The sequence below is a fragment of the Simochromis diagramma genome, unplaced genomic scaffold (assembly GCF_900408965.1).
Source record: "Simochromis diagramma unplaced genomic scaffold, fSimDia1.1 OVJJ01000585.1, whole genome shotgun sequence".
NCBI classification, from domain to species: domain Eukaryota; kingdom Metazoa; phylum Chordata; class Actinopteri; order Cichliformes; family Cichlidae; genus Simochromis; species Simochromis diagramma.
In genome coordinates, this window is record NW_024387398.1 from 2,009,592 (window position 1) to 2,027,750 (window position 18,159).

Genomic DNA, 18,159 nt, shown 5'->3' on the forward strand with positions numbered 1-18,159 from the left:
TTTATACACTTACAGACAGAAACAGCAGTCTGCTGCTGGTGCTGCAAGCAATAAAGAGCATGAAACTTAAGTCTAACGTGAACACTGATACAACAGAGAAACTGCCCCATGGGAGGCAATCTAGCTCACTTACTTCTTCATGATGGTCTCTGCTACACTGTTCACATAGTCTAAGTTTGTCTGAAAGACAGAGAGAGAGACAGGACTGGGTCAGTGATGGGGAGGGGGGGCATATTTGACTGAATTAATATTAAACTTGAGCTCCTCGAGGCTTTTGCAACAATGAATACACGCTGGTGCTCTTACAGACTGAGACTGTAACTGTGTAAGTCCTTTGAAGGCCAGACATATTATCAGTTTCAGTTTGGGGGTTGATAAAGACTCGTTGTGTTCCAGTTTATAGTTTTTGTTACTCACAAAAAAAAAAAAAAAAAACAATAAAAGAAAACCCCAAAGATGAGCAGGTATGAAAGTCGTTAGGTGTTCATGTGTCCTTTCTCTCAGATGTCTAGCAAACAGCACATTATAGTCCATATGCAAGAGCACTCTCAGTGAGTCAGACTGACATCAGAAAAAAGTTCTTTAGTGGCACTGTATAACAGCTGTGTGTCATATCTCACCCAATAAGTAAATCAGCATGTGGGAGCAAAGAAGGAAGCAAAGGTCATTCTGGTCCTTAATACTTATTTATGATATTTATTTATGATTGATTATAATTTATGACATGCAATTGAAATTAATTGTACATTGGTTTGCAGTAGGGAACAATTTACCTTGTTCACCACTAAATTATGGTGTTTGAGTTCAGGAGTGTTATGAGATCAGGTGCATTAGGATAGGCTAACAAACACTGATGTGCCTTAGGTAAGCCAAGCCAGCTGCTACACTGCATATCAAGGAATTTATTATAGGCAAGCTAAAATTAGCTAGCATAAGCTGGAAAGGAAAAAAAACAACTTTAATCCAATGAAGCCCATCTGAGTGAGAGGGGAAAACCACATCCCCACAACGTGAAACTTTTACCACTGTGCTTGAGATTTGGTGGTTGTTTTTTAAAGTTATCAGCTAACTTTATAAATTAACCACCACCACATGAATGCACCGTAGCTAAGTTACATGTAGCTGGCTAACTATACCTTAGCATAATTGCATCGCAGCAGAAATTAAAGTTATATAGCAGGCCAAATTACTTCACTGGCTAACATAACTCTTCTTAGTAACTTGTGTTTAATATGAAACTACACTGTGTCTAGCAGGAAATGATCCAGTGATTCAAAGCAAAGATATGAATAACTTACATTTGTTTTGCTAGAGTGTGTGTGTGTGTGTGTGTGTGTGTGTGTGTGTGTGTGTGTGTGTGTAACCTCAGCAACAAAGACGATGATGAGGAGATCCTGGCACTGTGATGAAGTCAGGCTAAATAGCAGAGAGCTAAGCGTGTTGACCAGGTAACTTTGCTTGTCACGCTTCACAGTGGGAATGCCAAGCACCACGGACACTGAGAGATGACAGGATAGAGAACCAGAGAAAAACTATAGTCACTGTCTGCTTCCATATATATATATATATATATATATATATATATACACATATATATATATAAAAATTCCTACCAAGATTCATTGAATAGTAGGGCTGTGCATTTTTATTAAATGTGAGGGCTTCATACCTCCACGACGTCCCTGTCCCAGCACTACATTAGGTACAAGGCTGCCCGGATGGAGTCTGAGGTGGGGCATGAAAATGTAAATATTGGGCTGAATGAATGTTTGCAAGCCTGTAGGTTGTTTTTCTGTTTCTGTAAACACAAAGAAAAAGGGATAGAGGCATATGGTGTTATAGTTAGCACAGTTAGCACACAACATGCTAATAGGCCAGGTAAAAATATATGATTAACTTTCATATGTATTTTGTTTCCTATACATACAGGAAACTAAATAAATATGAATTATGGCAGACAGACAAAATCTGAGACCTGTGCTCCTGTGTCAACCATCAACTGCAACTTCTGTAGATAAACTGCCCATGACACATTACATAGAGAGAAACCTGGGTGATCTCCTTATGTTTTACAAGTCAAATGACTTAGGTCCACATTTGTTTTTGATTGTGTGGAAATGCTTAAACAAAGTACAGTTTCAGCTAGAGGTCTCTGTTTTGACTTTCCCCCCCCCTTCATTAAGCCAAAAAACACCACTTTAATTAACTCATTCACTGCCATTGACGTCTATAGCCGTCAATTGCAGTGAATGAGTCAATGGGTTTAACTCATTCACTGCCAATGGCTGGCAGTGAATGAGTTAACCAGATTCAGAGAAATCCTAGAAATACTGTGTATTCACCATTGCATGAACACTGACATTTTAACCCTGGAGAACCCATGGGGTCAAATTTGACCCCATGGGTTCCCTAGTAAACCAATGGGGTCGGCTCTGACCCCATTGGTTCTCCAGGGTTAAGAAACATTTACAAAGTTTTAATAGGGTTGAGGTCAGGGCTGTGGAAAGGCCATTCTGAAAGAATAATGTTAGCCTGCTTCCATTCTAAAAGCAGCTTTGCTGTGTGTTTGTCCTGTTTGAACATTTAATTGTGTCCAAGTTTCAATCAACTAGCTCTTCATCTGATGTTACTGAAGGAAATTGTTTCCAGGGCCTAATCCATGGATCGGCTTCCTTCGAGGCGTGGACGTCTATCAGCAGAGAATGTACCTTCACCTATCAGCAGAGAATGTCCCTTAGTCTGTAACACAGTCAAATATATTCTCAAGTAACATTCAAGCATGCCATTCAGCGTGTTAGTACGAGCTCGGGAGCAGCTTGGGAGAACAAGAAAACAGAGACTGCTTCAGGTTGTCTTCCCAAATGACTCGGCCTCTGTGTGGAAAGGTTTTAGGAATATCACAAACTACAAGCCTAAAACCCCCCACTCCACTGACTACTTGCTCTTGGCCAACACCCTTAACGACTTCTACTGCCGTTTTGACGAGCCATCAGGCAGCCTTCACACCTCCAACGGCCCCAACAATAGAGGCACTTTAGACACTAATTCCCCCACCTCTCCTCCCTCCATAGAGCCATCACCACCTTCAAACTGTTCACCTACAACACCCCCCTCCTTACCCCACACAAAAGAGGATTTCACACCACCTCCTCCCACCACAACTCTTCATATTCATGAAGCAGATGTGAGGAAGCAGTTTAAGAGTCTGAATGCTCGAAAAGCTCCCGGCCCAGACGGTGTGTCTCCTGCCACCCTCAGACACTGTGCAAACGAGCTGGCCCCAGTGTTTTCTGGCATTTTCAACTCCTCACTGCAGGCATGTCATGTGCCTGCCTGCTTCAAGTCCTCTACCATAATCCCTGTCCCCAAGAAACCTAGGATCACTGGACTAAATGACTACAGACCCGTGGCTCTGACATCTGTGGTCATGAAGTCATTTGAGCGCCTAGTTCTCTCCCATCTCAAGACCCTCACGGCCCCCCTCCTGGACCCCCTGCAGTTTGCATACAGAGCCAACAGGTCTGTAGATGACGCCATCAACATGGCCCTACACTTCATCCTGCAGCATCTGGACTCCCCAGGAACCTACGCCAGGATCCTGTTTGTGGACTTCAGCTCTGCCTTCAACACCATCCTTCCAGACCATCTCCGAGGCAAGCTTTCCCAGATGAATGTGCCTGATCCCATCTGCCGGTGGATCACTGACTTCCTGACGGACAGGAAGCAGCATGTGAGGCTGGGAAAGAATGTCTCGGACTCCCGGACCATCAGCACCGGCTCCCCTCAGGGCTGTGTTCTTTCTCCTCTGCTCTTCTCCCTGTACACCAACTGCTGCACCTCCACCCACCAGTCTGTCAAGCTAATCAAGTTTGCAGATGACACCACCGTTATTGGGCTCATCTCGGACGGGGATGAGTCTGCCTACAGGAGGGAGGTTGAACGTCTGGTGTCTTGGTGCAGCCACAACAACCTGGTGCTGAATGCCCAGAAGACAGTGGAGATTATTGTGGACTTCAGGAAGCACACAGCCCCACTCCCCCCCATCACCCTGACTGACACCCCCATCACCTCTGTGGACTCATTCCGCTTCCTGGGTACCACCATCACTCAGGACCTGAAGTGGGAGCCCACCATCACCTCCGTCATCAAGAAAGCCCAGCAGAGGATGTACTTCCTGAGGCAGCTGAAGAAATTCAACCTGCCAACACGGACGATGATGCAATTCTACACTGCAATCATCGAGTCCATCCTCACCTCCTCCATCACCGTGTGGTACGCTGGAGCCACTATCAGGGACAAACAGAGACTGCAGCGTGTTGTGCGCTCTGCTGAGAAGGTGATTGGCTGTAGACTCCCATCTCTGCAGGACCTGTACACCTCCAGGACACTGCGGCGTGCAGCTCGGATCTCAGCTGACCCTTCTCACCCTGGATACAGTCTGTTTGACCTGCTCCCCTCAGGCAAGAGGCTCCGGTCCATTCGCACCAGAACCTCTCGCCATAAGAACAGTTTCTTCCCCTCTGCTGTTGGACACATGAACAATAAATGTACGACTGTCCCCACCACTAACTCATGACCCTAAGCTGTGTTCACTGCATGATTCCATGTTTGGCACTGATCACCACCTGCACTCATGTATATATCTTTCTACGTAGCACTTTTAATTCTTATTCTCATGTATATATCTCATGTATATCTCATGCATATATCTTTCTACGTAGCACTTTTAATTCTTATTCTTACTTTTATTTTTTTCATGTCTATTTAAGCGCAATTTATGACAGCATGTTTGCACTGAAGCACCGCAGCAATTTCCTAATGTTGTAAACCTGCTCAACATTTGGCAATAAAACCCATTCTGATTCTGATTCTGAAATTGACTCAACTTTATTCATAAGTACAACAGTTTATATAGAGGGTAAAATTCATGAGACAGCAGATTATTAGTTTAAACCAGTACAGACCAAGATAAGGGAGCGTCTTCCTGCCCTTGGGTGAAGAAGCACCCTTTGTATAGTTTATCAGTTCAGCTACAATTATGATTATCTCAGCGACATATTTTCAAGGCACGAAATAAAGAGTTCTTTCATTAGTGAAATCTGAAACAAACCATTTGGCCTTCAACAGGCGTCTCCTAAAAGATTTAGAAACTAATGTAGCTGAGGGAGTGATCTCTGTGGTATTTCAACCTTGTACCAGCCTGTGATTCTCACACATCAATTCTTGGGTCAAAGAGAAAAATAACTAAAACAAAGGGGCCTTATTGAATGACAGAGTTTTCCTGTATAATGTCACTATAAAACAATATCCAGTAAATGCTCCCATGGTACTAAAATACCTAACAGTTACGTTAAAGAATTTAGAGCTAATCCTCCTTCATTGTTCCGTCCACTTTGTGCAATGTTCCACTACCACTGGTGTCAAAAAAGCCCCAGAGCATGGAACTGTCACCACCATGCTTCACATTTGGCTTTAGTGTTTAGGTTTGAAAGCCTCACCTTTACGCCTCCAAACAAACCTTTGTCATTACAGCCAGATAGCGCAAGCTGCAAATTCCAATCAAGCTCGAAGGGATCAGTTTTAGAGCAGAGGCCTTTTTTCTTGGCACACCCTCAGTCCACAGCAATATATACTTCAGTTTGGCAGGCTTGAGCCTCGTTGGCCTCTGAGTTGTTCTGAACCAATTTCCTCTCATCTGAGAGTGACACTTTGGGTCTTCTTCCAACTGAATAATCTGTACCAACTTACAGTTGTTTGAATTCATGACCTTGGAATCTCCAGTTGCTTAAAAAATGTCTCCAACAGATCTTCCAAACTACAATTTTTCCCCTTAGATCTTCGCTGAGTTACTTGGCCTATTATTCAGTCCAATAAATGCCATCAAACAGTGCAATCGAACGAACTGCCAGTTTGAGTCAATCGTGATCACTAATAAGAAATGAACAGGCCTTGGCAAGTTCAAAGATGCTGTAGAATTTTAGCACCACGATTGTCTTTTTTATTGTTTTTTATCATTCTTATTACAAAGTTAAGAAATCTGTGTTTAAAGTTGAGTCCAGTGTTGCCTTACACATAAAAGAATGATTCCCAGTGAGTGGTGAATAGCATTGGTCAGTACATGCTATCCAGCATGGACTGTGTTCAGTGTTTTCAGCTTTAGGTCTGTTGATGCTGTGTACTGTATCCATGTAGTTATCTTTTTTGTTTCTAATATCTTGCTCTTATGACGCATTTCCAAAGACATTTGCCTTTATTCAAAGTCATAAAAACAAATAGTGCTGGGTTCTCTGCTACCCACCTTTAAAGCCTGTCCTGTTGTGGACAGAGTAAAGATAGGTGTCGTTGCCAGTTTTGGAAAGGTTCCTTAGCTGTTCCAGGATGCTGCTGAGATCCTGACTGACCTGCCCCCCCAGCTCCTCGGCCACCAGCAGACGCTTGTACAGGATCTGCAGGTCAGGCATCACTGTTGAACCTGGATGCATACAGCAAAGTTTAAAGAGTTAAGACACACTAGTTGTCAGCAAACTGACTGCTTATCGGCTTAATTTCTAACTTAAAGTCACATCATTCCATAATAACCGCCCACCTTAAGCAGATACTGACCGTGCACTCAGGGAACTGTACAGCGCGATCAGCAGCGAGGAAACCGCACACCCAGAGGCAGCGTTTATCACAGCCGGAGACTTTAATAAGGGAAACCTGAAGAAAGTCTCACCAAAACTCCATCAACACATCCTTTTTAACACACGTGGAGATCGGCTACTCGACCACTGTTACACCTCTTTCCGGGATGCGTACAAAGCCCTCCCCCGCGCCCCATTCGGCCAATCAGATCACTGCTCCATCCTGCTCCTGCCCGCCTACAGGCAGAAGCTGAAACAGGAAGCTCCAACCCGGAGGGCGGTGCACTGTTGGACGGACCAATCGGAGTCTGCGCTGCGGGACTGTTTTGATCACGCGGACTGGGAAATGTTTCACGTGGCCGCCAGAGACATTGATGAATACACAGACTCAGTCTGTGGATTTATCAGGAAATGCGTGGAAGATGTCGTCCCATCCAGAACAGTCAAATCCTTCCCAAATCAAAAACCCTGGATTAACGGAGATGTTCGCGCGGCACTGGCGGCACGGAACACCGCCTTTGCCTCCGCGAACACATCGGACTACAAACACGCACATTACCAACTCCGGAAGACGATCAAAGCAGCCAAACGTGAGTACAGGGACAGGGTGGAGCAACAGTTTGACAACCCTCGGAGTATGTGGCAGGGACTAAACACGATCACAGACTTTAGAGGGAAAACCAGCACACCGCAGACCACGGCCTCTCTGTGTGAGGATCTAAACGTATTCTACGCTAGATTCGACGCAGCGAACACCATGAGACCGGACAGTGTGCGCACCGCGGATGACGTCAGTGCGTACACTGTGTCTGAGGAGGATGTGCGGAAGTGCTTCAGGAAGGTGAACGCACGCAAAGCTACTGGTCCGGACGGGATTCCCGGCCGCGTCCTCAGGTCATGCGCGGCTCAGCTGGCTGGAGTGTTCACGCACATCTTCAACCTTTCCCTCTCTCTGTCTGTAGTCCCAGCCTGCTTCAAAATGGCCACCATCGTCCCTGTACCCAAATCCTCCACCATCTCCTCATTGAACGACTGGCGACCTGTAGCCCTGACCCCCATCGTAAGCAAATGCTTCGAGAAGCTGGTCAGGGACTTCATCTGCTCTGCACTACCCGACTCACTGGACCCTCTACAGTTCGCATACCGCCACAACAGGTCCACTGATGATGCCATAGCCCTGACACTACACACTGCCCTGTCACACCTGGAGAAGAGAGACACGTATGTGAGGATGCTGTTTGTAGATTACAGCTCAGCATTCAATACCATCGTTCCCTCGAAGCTGGACAGGAAACTGCAGGATCTAGGACTGAGCAGCTCCCTCTGCAGCTGGATCCTTAGCTTCCTGTCTGACAGACGCCAGGTGGTCAGACTGGGCAGCATCACCTCATCCCCCATCACACTGAACACTGGTGCTCCACAGGGGTGTGTACTGAGCCCTCTCCTGTACTCACTCTACACCTACGACTGCACTGCCACTAACAGCTCCAACATCATTGTGAAGTTTGCGGACGACACTACAGTGGTAGGTCTTATCACCAACGGTGATGAGACGGCTTACAGGAAGGAGGTCAGCGCCCTGACCCACTGGTGTCAAGACAACCATCTCACCCTCAACGTCGCAAAGACAAAGGAGTTGATAGTGGACTTCCGGAGGTGCAGAGAAGTACACACCCCCATCACCATCAACGGCGCTGCTGTGGAGAGAGTGAGCAGCTTCCGGTTCCTTGGAGTACATCTGGCTGAGGATCTTACGTGGTCAGTACACACAAACAAAACAGTGAAGAAGGCGCAGCAGCGCCTCTTCTTTCTCAGGAGACTGAAAAGATTCGGCATGAGCCCCCGCATCCTCAGGACCTTCTATCACTGTGCCATTGAGAGCATCCTCACTGGATGCATCACCACCTGGTATGGCAACAGCACCGCCTACAACTGCAAAGCTCTCCAGCGAGTAGTGCGGTGCTCTGAACGGATAATTGGAGGTGAGCTTCCCTCCCTCCAAGACATCTACAGGAAGCGCTGCCTGAGGAAAGCGGGGAGGATCATCAAGGACTCCAGTCACCCCAGCCATAAACTGTTCAGACTGCTTCCATCAGGAAGGAGGTTCTGCAGCATCCGGTCCCGAACCAGCAGACTGAGAGACAGCTTCTTCCATCAGGCCATCAGACTGCTGAACACGTCATAGACACCTCAGCTTCACTACTGGAACTTTAACATTATGCACTCCACACTGTATATAAATGCCACTTGTTTTGCACATATTCAACTCTGTATATTTTATATATTTTATTATTATTATTATTGTTTTTTTTTTGTTTTTTTTTTGTTTTTTTTTTACTATTTAATTTGTAAAAATGTGTATACACACACACACACACACACACACACACACACACACGTAGGAAAATATTTAGTATACACATCCAGAAATGCATACACTATTATATATTGTACATATATTTATTAGTTTCAGGTTGGCCATTCTTGTATTTTGCTCGTTTGTGTTGTTGTGTTTGCACATCTCTGTTGCTTGTGAGGCTCGCACACAAGAATTTCACTCGCATGTGCTGTGCCAGTGTGCCTGCACATGTGATGTGACAATAAAAGTGATTTGATTTGATTTGATTTGATATGTCCCTTCAGATGGTGGAAAGCCTAACTTGAGTCAACTTTCCTTATTTTATCTGAATGACCACAGAAAACAAATAAATATGCAAATCTTCAAAGAAGTTGGAATCAGTAAGCTTTTGTCATCTTTGCTTGTGAGCTGGCATTTCAGCATCTCCCCATATTTTTGTTTTCACAATGACATTCATGTTTCTAACAGACGCTTCTCTCTCTGTTTATACACCAGGCAGGTCTATTTATAGTGCAGACACGTCTGCAGCACTTGAAGAGATTCTTGTTTTCAATCATTCCAATCTCTTTGTTCAACTGCTTTCAACTCTCCGACATCAATGTTCACTCACGGAACATTTTCATGTAATCAGTTCACACTTTGTGTTTTCATCTGCCACTTTTATAAATGACAGTTGATTACTTTTGAAAGGACGTGTTACACGTTCAACAATCAATTTTTTTATGCATGAATGACTTTGAGTTTTCCTAAGCTGTAGAGGCTCTTGGGGTCACATTAGTATTAGGGATGGGTACTGGGTTCTGACATAAACGGTAGTAACCAGACCGAAAAGCAGCGCACGTTTCGGTGCTTAATTTCGGTGCTTTTTTTCCTGAGATGTGATACACTTTGGATTCTAGCCAATCATTTTACCTTTGCAAGGATAGTAGGCGGGCCCAGGTACGTACATTCTTTTAGAGCAGAGCTACAGATTAAAAATGCCCAAGGCGAAGCGGTCCAAAGTCTGGCTGTACTTCACAGCAAAAGATGAAAACTCAGCAGCAACAAGTGCTTTAAGCTGATACTGTGATACTGTCAAAGGAGGTAACACCTCGAACCTGATGAAACATCAGCTTTTTTAAAGCCAAGAAATGCACCGTACCTACTGCGGGTGTGGTGCTTGTTATCGGAGTTAGCAACATCCCCCAAGAACCCGAAGAGGAGAGTCCTGGCCCCTAGCCCTGCCAGTGTAGCAGAAATGATGAGGATGATGATGGCAGCAGCAGCCGTTCTTCTCTGCGTGAGTAGCTTAATGCTGTTCGTGTGTAATTTACGTTGAGTAGGCTAACCACGTTATTACATTAATGCATGTAAGGTGAACTAGCAAACACCGTCGTAGCTACATGCGGCTGTCTTCTTGTTTGATGGCAGATGCTCCCTTCACCCTGGCCAAAAAGGCTAAAATGACCAAAGAAAAAGTGGAAAACAGCTGAACATGAGAGGTTTTTGGACAAAGTTTGTTTTTTTTCCATTGTTTAAGCACTGCTTCCAGCCAAGAGTGATACCATATATGCCCCATAGCTGCAGAAAAGGCTAACATTGTTATCTTTTTACAAAAAAAAACAGCTGAACATAAGAGGTTTTTGGACAAAGTTTGTGTTCTCCATTCTTTAAGCACCGGCACTGTTTCAAAAGTACCGGTGTGGCACCGGTATCGGATAAAACCTAAACGATACCCATCCCTTTTTTTTTGTAGCGTGTAGCGTGCCCACCCCCAAGGTCCTATATGTATGTGTTATGAGAGTGTGAGTAATGTGAATATCTAAATTGTGGAATAAAATTGAGGGAGGGTGGGTGGGATTCCTGGTTTTCACCCAGGCGGCCCGGGTTCAACTCCTGGTATGGGAACCCCCTTAACAGATTCAGGGATAGCTTCTTTCCCAGAGCTATCACTGTAGTAAATAAGCACAAAAACAATTGAACCTATTCCATACTGTCATTATATTAATGCTGCTATGCTGTATATATTGTACATACTATTGTTTGAGTACTTACGATTGTTTTTTTGTACTTTTTATATTTTACATTTATATTTATTATTGAAACTTGCACCAAGGGATTGGCACTCCAATTTCGTTGTACTCTGTACAATGACAATAAAGGCTATTCTATTCTATTCTATTCTAAAATTAAAGTTCTAGTATTAACTTCCGGTTTTAAACTATTATCCCACTATTAATAAAACTTTGTCAAGGTAAGGAGGAAAAAGGACAAGCCTAATGACAATGGCTCATTTCCATCAAGCGTCCCAATAAGCCACGACAGCAGCTGAGATATCATGCAAATATTATATGTTCAATAAAACTTTTGGTTTCCGCTTGCTAGGCCTTTACTCCCTTCTGTTTACCAGGTAAAATAAGTATTTGTACTTAAAAGACAAACAAAGTCATTCGCAATAAAAACACAAGAGCTCGGAATGAGAAGAACAGAGTGAAAAAGCAACAGCAGAAAGCGTTTGTTCCTTGAATACCTCGCTGTTAGTAATGGAGCAGGTCGGCAGGCCGAGATACACTTTTACCTACATCACAATTTTATGGTGGGTGTGTTGGCTTACTACTAAAACTCACACGGTGATGTTATGACGTTAGGGAAAGACTTTATAACCGGTATAACTTTCATTTTTTTCTTAGGAAACAACATTTCCCACAGCCTCTTCAATAAGACGTTTGTACTCCTTGTGAAACAGAGTGTTGTATACAGAGAGACCGTCGCCCGACGATCGAGAAGGTTATGCTAATAATTTGTAAAAAATAAATAAATTATTTAAAAACATAAAAATGTAAAAGTTGCCCATGCTACGCTGTGACGCGAACATTAACCCTGCCATATTTTCTGTTTCCATGAGAATAAACAGCAGATGAGTATAAAGTTTCCGTTTGAGTCAGCATGTGAAAAGTAAAAGCAGGTACACTCACCTTCATCACTGGGAATCGATTTAATCCAAGTAACCGACACAAAACACCCGAACGCCAAGAGACATGCTAACTTATAGGGGTAAAACCTCATTTCATTCCTCACTCGCAGTCCCACCGTCTTTGTGTGCCTACTTGCCGCCGATGGGACAACAGGTGGATGTGAGCGGACCAGGTAAATGCAGGCAAGTTAGAAGAAACGCTTAGTGGCTGGTCACAACTGTGATTCTAGCCTACGTCAAAGCCAAGCATCTACGCGTGTCCGCTTTCATGCTTTTCCGCATGTTGAAAACGTTGTTACACGGTCGCATGATGACAGTTCCTGACAAAACGCTGTGAAATTCTCGGATAGCACAATCTGACGTGTTGTAGGCACGCACGGCCAACAGCGACACCTGCTGGTCGTGTCATGGCGTTCACAGCCTCGGGCGAACCGGTCTATGACAGGAACCCACAGAACAATAAAATAAATAGTAGCAATCGAAAGTCTTACTATCTCTTTATGTAATATTTCAGGTTTAGCATGAGAAATAAACCTTAGCCCAAGTTTTAGTAGGCAGCACATTTTTAGTGTCACGTGTTTCGTAGTTCGCAGTATGGTTAAGGAAACGTGTGCTTCAAGGTAGCCTGTGTGCTTCAAGGTAGCCTGTGTAAGTCCTTTTAAGTGACCGGTACGGAATGTTGCCACTGACAATCTATGCTTACGTTGTGAATATAATAGTACGAAACGTGCCATGTTTATATAGGCTACGGTGTGAACCTCCGCTCGTGTGGGGATGTAGCTCAGTGGTAGAGCGCATGCTTTGCATGTATGAGGCCCCGGGTTCAATCCCCGGCATCTCCAGCGGTTTTTTTTTTTTTTTTTTTTTTAATAAATTCATAAATTGACTGTTGGATTCTGTATCCGAGTCAAATTTTCTAATTTTAAAAAAGTAGCAATTAGTAATATATATCTCGTTTCATGGTTAAGCTACTAGTTTGCCAAATGCACTAGTTACTCTGTGTTTGAAAGCACTGTTAGTATGATGTTCAAAACAAAAGCAGGAAGATTTCAAAGTAAAATTAAGTTAATTATTTATTTTAAAGTATATATTTTAATTGATGTCTGAGACAAAATACAAAGTGCAGGAAGTGACTGTTTCAGTTAGATGACATATCCCCGTTTCCCTTATTTTAAAGACGATTTTAGGTTGTAGAGAACAATTACAGTGGGGCAAAAAAGTATTTAGTCAGCCACCGATTGTGCAAGTTCCCCCACTTAAAATGATGACAGAGGTCAGTAATTTGCACCAGAGGTACACTTCAACTGTGAGAGACAGAATGTGAAAAAAAAAATCCATGAATCCACATGGTAGGATTTGTAAAGAATTTATTCGTAAATCAGGGTGGAAAATAAGTATTTGGTCAATAACAAAAATACAACTCAATACTTTGTAACATAACCTTTGTTGGCAATAACAGAGGTCAAACGTTTACTATAGGTCTTTACCAGGTTTGCACACACAGTAGCTGGTATTTTGGCCCATTCCTCCATGCAGATCTTCTCGAGAGCAGTGATGTTTTGGGGCTGTCGCCGAGCAACACGGACTTTCAACTCCCGCCACAGATTTTCTATGGGGTTGAGGTCTGGAGACTGGCTAGGCCACTCCAGGACTTTCAAATGCTTCTTACGGAGCCACTCCTTTGTTGCCCGGGCGGTGTGTTTTGGATCATTGTCATGGTGGAAGACCCAGCCTTGTTTCATCTTCAAAGTTCTCACTGATGGAAGGAGGTTTTGGCTCAAAATCTCACGATACATGGCCCCATTCATTCTGTCCTTAACACGGATCAGTCGTCCTGTCCCCTTGGCAGAAAAACAGCCCCATAGGATGATGTTTCCACCCCCATGCTTCACAGTAGGTATGGTGTTCTTGGGATGCAACTCAGTATTCTTCTTCCTCCAAACACGACGAGTTGAGTTTATACCAAAAAGTTCTACTTTGGTTTCATCTGACCACATGACATTCTCCCAATCCTCTGCTGTATCATCCATGTGCTCTCTGGCAAACTACAGACGGGCCTGGACATGCACTGGCTTTAGCAGCGGAACACGTCTAGCACTGCGGGATTTGATTCCCTGCCGTTGTAGTGTGTTACTGATGGTGACCTTTGTTACTTTGGTCCCAGCTCTCTGCAGGTCATTCACCAGGTCCCCCCGTGTGGTTCTGGGATCTTTGCTCACCGTTCTCATGATCATTTTGACCCCACGGGATGAGATCTTGCGTGGAGCCCCAGATCGAGGGAGATTATCAGTGGTCTTGTATGTCTTCCATTTTCTGATGATTGCTCCCACAGTTGATTTTTTCACACCAAGCTGCTTGCCTATTGTAGATTCACTCTTCCCAGTCTGGTGCAGGTCTACAATACTTTTCCTGGTGTCCTTCGAAAGCTCTTTGGTCTTGGCCATGGCGGAGTTTGGAGTCTGACTGTTTGAGGCTGTGGACAGGTATCTTTTCTTCAGATGATGAGTTCAAACAGGTGCCATTCATACAGGTAACGAGTGGGGGACAGAAAAGCTTCTTACAGAAGATGTTACAGGTCTGTGAGAGCCAGAGATTTTCCTTGTTTGAGGTGACCAAATACTTATTTTCCACCCTGATTTACGAATAAATTCTTTACAAATCCTACCATGTGAATTCATGGATTTTTTTTTCACATTCTGTCTCTCACAGTTGAAGTGTACCTCTGGTGCAAATTACTGACCTCTGTCATCATTTTAAGTGGGGGAACTTGCACAATCGGTGGCTGACTAAATACTTTTTTGCCCCACTGTACATTTTTGTCATTGTGTCCTGCCTGCTCAATCCAATTCCTTTGAGACTTCTTTCCTACCATCCATTTATTCTAAGTGGGGGGATCACCGATTAACCAAACTCATGCATGTCTTTGGACTGCTGGAGGAAGACGGAGAGAATCCATGCACCACTCGGCACAGAGAGGGCATGGAGAATGGAGCAAAACCCAGAATCTTCTTGCTCTGAGTCAGCAGTATGGATAACCACACCACTGCCCACTTTACATATCATGAGATCCACCTGTGTAAGAAATTCAGAACCAAATTATTTGTCAGAAAAAGGTTCCAGTAGTTTTCATCACCATCATCACCTTTACTGGAACAGAGAGAACACTCAGGGCAACAGAAAATGCATCCGTAGCCAAATGCATTCAAGACTGGCAATACAGCATGTGCTATTGTACTATTCCAGCTGACAGTAGTGTCATTGTTGAACCAAGTAAGGATTTTATCCTGTTATGAATTTAAGAAAGATTTACATGAAATATCAAGTTAACTTTGTTGTGAGTTTCATAAAGTCTGATGATCTCAGTTCTGACATCTACATTAGTAATCACTCTTCACCCTTCTTTGTGGTCATGACCTCTCCTCCACCCACAGCTCTGTTTGGGGTTTGCCATCATCAGATCACCAGGTCAACTCCATCAGGACCAGGCTGGCCATTGTTAGCGCCATACAGTGTAGCCTGACCTCAGGCTAATGGCATATTCCATCATAAGGTAATCAGCTGCGGACACCCTGACTTCATGTCTGTTAAAATCATGGATTCTGAAACAATATATTGTCTTTTAACAACTTGAGCTTCAAAATAACCACATGGCCTTTAGAACATCAGTCCCACTGCAACACAGATGTGTTCAGAGCGATCCCATGTGTGCAGCGCTTCAGAAAGGCTCATTCAGACAAGTTAACAGAGACACCATGCACACCGAAAAGGGCCATTTCTGTCACTACGGGTAACAGCAAGATGAACCACACACAGCCCCATTCACATATTTACCAAGATCCCCCCACCCGTCATCCATCACCCATTACCCCAGAGTGACCTTTGACACCTCCCAGCAGCTGCATTTATCGGGAAATAGGCTGTTGTCACGGTGACTGAGGAGCAGTTTTATTTCCATTTACCCCTTAAACAGTGAACAAAAACACACAAGGAATAAAAAGTTTAAAATCTGACTTTTTTTTGTAAATTATCCACATGTTTATCCCTGTATGGAAATATATATGGTAATGTTTCTGACTGCAAAAGTGTTTTAAGCTGGAGTACCATATGCTGTAACTAACCAGGACTAGAACACTTGTTGTACTGTAATCTTAGCTTTTTAGACGTGGATATCACAGACAGTGCACTCTCATATACTGTAGCAGCTAAAGGAGACCATATTTTACAAAATCAGCTTCATGATGTACTCAGTAACCCTTGAAACAAGCAACTGAAGCCATGAGCCCACCAGGAAAGTAACTGCGATCATAGAATAAAGGAGCCTAGCGTTGTTTTCCCCTGTAGGTCTATACAAGCAAAATTCTTTTGGCTGCCACAGTAGCTAACCCCCTGCTGGTAATTAAAAAGAACGCAGGTTCAAGGCAACTTTTCAAAGCCAGAAGCTGTCCACAATTAAAAACAGAGACAGGATCCATTAGGAATGTGAGTTATTGTCCTCTCCTGACGGTGTTGACTTCAGTTTAAATATCTTCTTGTTCTGCTGTGTTACTATCCTATAAACAACTGCATTCCTCAGCATGTCTTACATGCAACTGCATTCTTATTTGCAGTTTACACAAAATTTGCATCACACCAATCATATCGTATTGCAATAAAAGAAGCAGAGAAGGACATTTTGTTCAACAAAGAAAGGGAAAAATAATTAGTAAAACATTTTACTATCTTTCTCATAATGAGAGGTAAAGGTCTTTGAAAGAGGATTCACTGTTGGGGTGGAACGTTCAGTCACAAAAACTGGTTGACTGGCCAGTGTTTGAACAGGAATACTGTCCGAGTTGACATTGCTCAATGTGCTCATTGATGGCTGCGATCCTTGAGCATTAGTGAGGTGTGTGAGGATGCGAGCAGAAGTTGAACCCATGGAAGTGCAGAAGAGTGATGAGTTAGATGAGGGAGTGACTTGGTTCTCTTGGTTCATGAGTCATGTTCTACTTGTACACCAGGAGGACGATACACTCAGTCTTTGCTGTAATTTTTATAATTAAATACCCAGAAAAATGACACACACACACAAACACACACATATAACCCAAGACCAACAGGTTCTGGTGAAGACAGAGATGAAAATTGTTGTTAAGTTGTTACAGTAATTCATCAGCTGCTGTCTTTTTAAATTACTTAATGTTTCCCATTGAAAACACAGCTTGACTTTGCTGTGACGTGAGCACAGAAAGCAACAGAAAGCATAAAGCAAGTATAACAGTTTACATGAGACGGTTCAAAAGGAGCCTGAAATCAGCATTTGACTAATGCTAGTTAGGCCTGAACATTTGGCCCCTACAGCGAGGGCATCTGTAGACTCGTTTGGTGGTTTTGACCAGCTTGTCCCCTCACAGGGATAGCCCACTAATGATGTTCATGAACATCATGAATGACATGCACCATCACTGCTGGCTATGCATCCTGTGTGTCAGCACACCCGTGACAAATGTACTTCAGTCTAAGAAATTGAAGTCAAAGAGCAGAGAACGGTCAGTCCTGAGCATCAGTCCGTCTGTCACTGGATCTGCCTGTTCTGCTACAGACACACATAACAGGAATCAGGTTTCCTGAAAACACACTGCATTCATCCTACATGTGTTTCTAGTTGCAGCTTTTTTCTCTCAGCAGAGAAAGACCAGATTAGATTGAGCTTCATGATCCCAGCAGGATGGTGCAGGGTTCACATGAAGGGGACTCACCAATGGAAGAAATAACATTAGCATTGACAAGAATATGGAGAACATGGCTTAGTGCAGTTCATGCTTTTTTCATTGACATGAACAGTAGGATATCAGTTGCATTTAAAGAAAGAGGCCAACATGAGAACACCCCTCCCACCAGTTCAGTGGATTAAACACAAAGAAGAAACACAAGGAAAAAGCTGCAGCAGAACGAGAGGGAGCCACAAATCTGTCTTGGTTTTGTTTTAATCCTCATGTTAAGAGGATTGTGTGTAAAAATGTCATCATGAGAGAAGACACACATAAACATGCAGATGTTGCACACATGCAAAGGCACACACACGTGTCTAAACCCATCTTTACTGTGCATCACTAATCCTGCACGAGTCAAATGTTGCATTCTGCACTCACAGAGTATTGTGCCACAACTAAATGTTTTCAAATCAGATTTTCTTTGTTCATAAATTGTGTACTGAGGGCAAATAACTGACTGATAGGAGGAAA

At 43.6% G+C, this 18,159-nt stretch overlaps 1 protein-coding gene and 1 non-coding gene across 2 annotated transcripts in view; one reads left to right on the forward strand and one right to left on the reverse strand.

Annotated features, from left to right (window-relative positions):
* zgc:154054 (uncharacterized protein LOC777616 homolog) overlaps positions 1-12,270 on the reverse strand; it is a 34,964-nt gene extending 22,694 nt beyond the window's left edge. The window contains exons 1-5 of the mRNA XM_040010216.1: positions 11,937-12,270; positions 6,299-6,472; positions 1,670-1,798; positions 1,365-1,498; positions 134-180 (exon numbers count right to left, since the gene is read on the reverse strand). Coding sequence (XP_039866150.1) covers positions 134-180; positions 1,365-1,498; positions 1,670-1,798; positions 6,299-6,472; positions 11,937-12,027 — 575 coding nt within the window. The 5' untranslated portion in view covers positions 12,028-12,270. The remainder of the gene's footprint in view (positions 1-133; positions 181-1,364; positions 1,499-1,669; positions 1,799-6,298; positions 6,473-11,936) is intronic.
* A 435-nt stretch (positions 12,271-12,705) lies between these two features.
* On the forward strand, positions 12,706-12,777 carry trnaa-ugc. The gene has a single exon. It is a non-coding gene; the product is annotated as a tRNA-Ala (tRNA).
* The last annotated feature ends 5,382 nt before the right edge of the window (positions 12,778-18,159 follow it).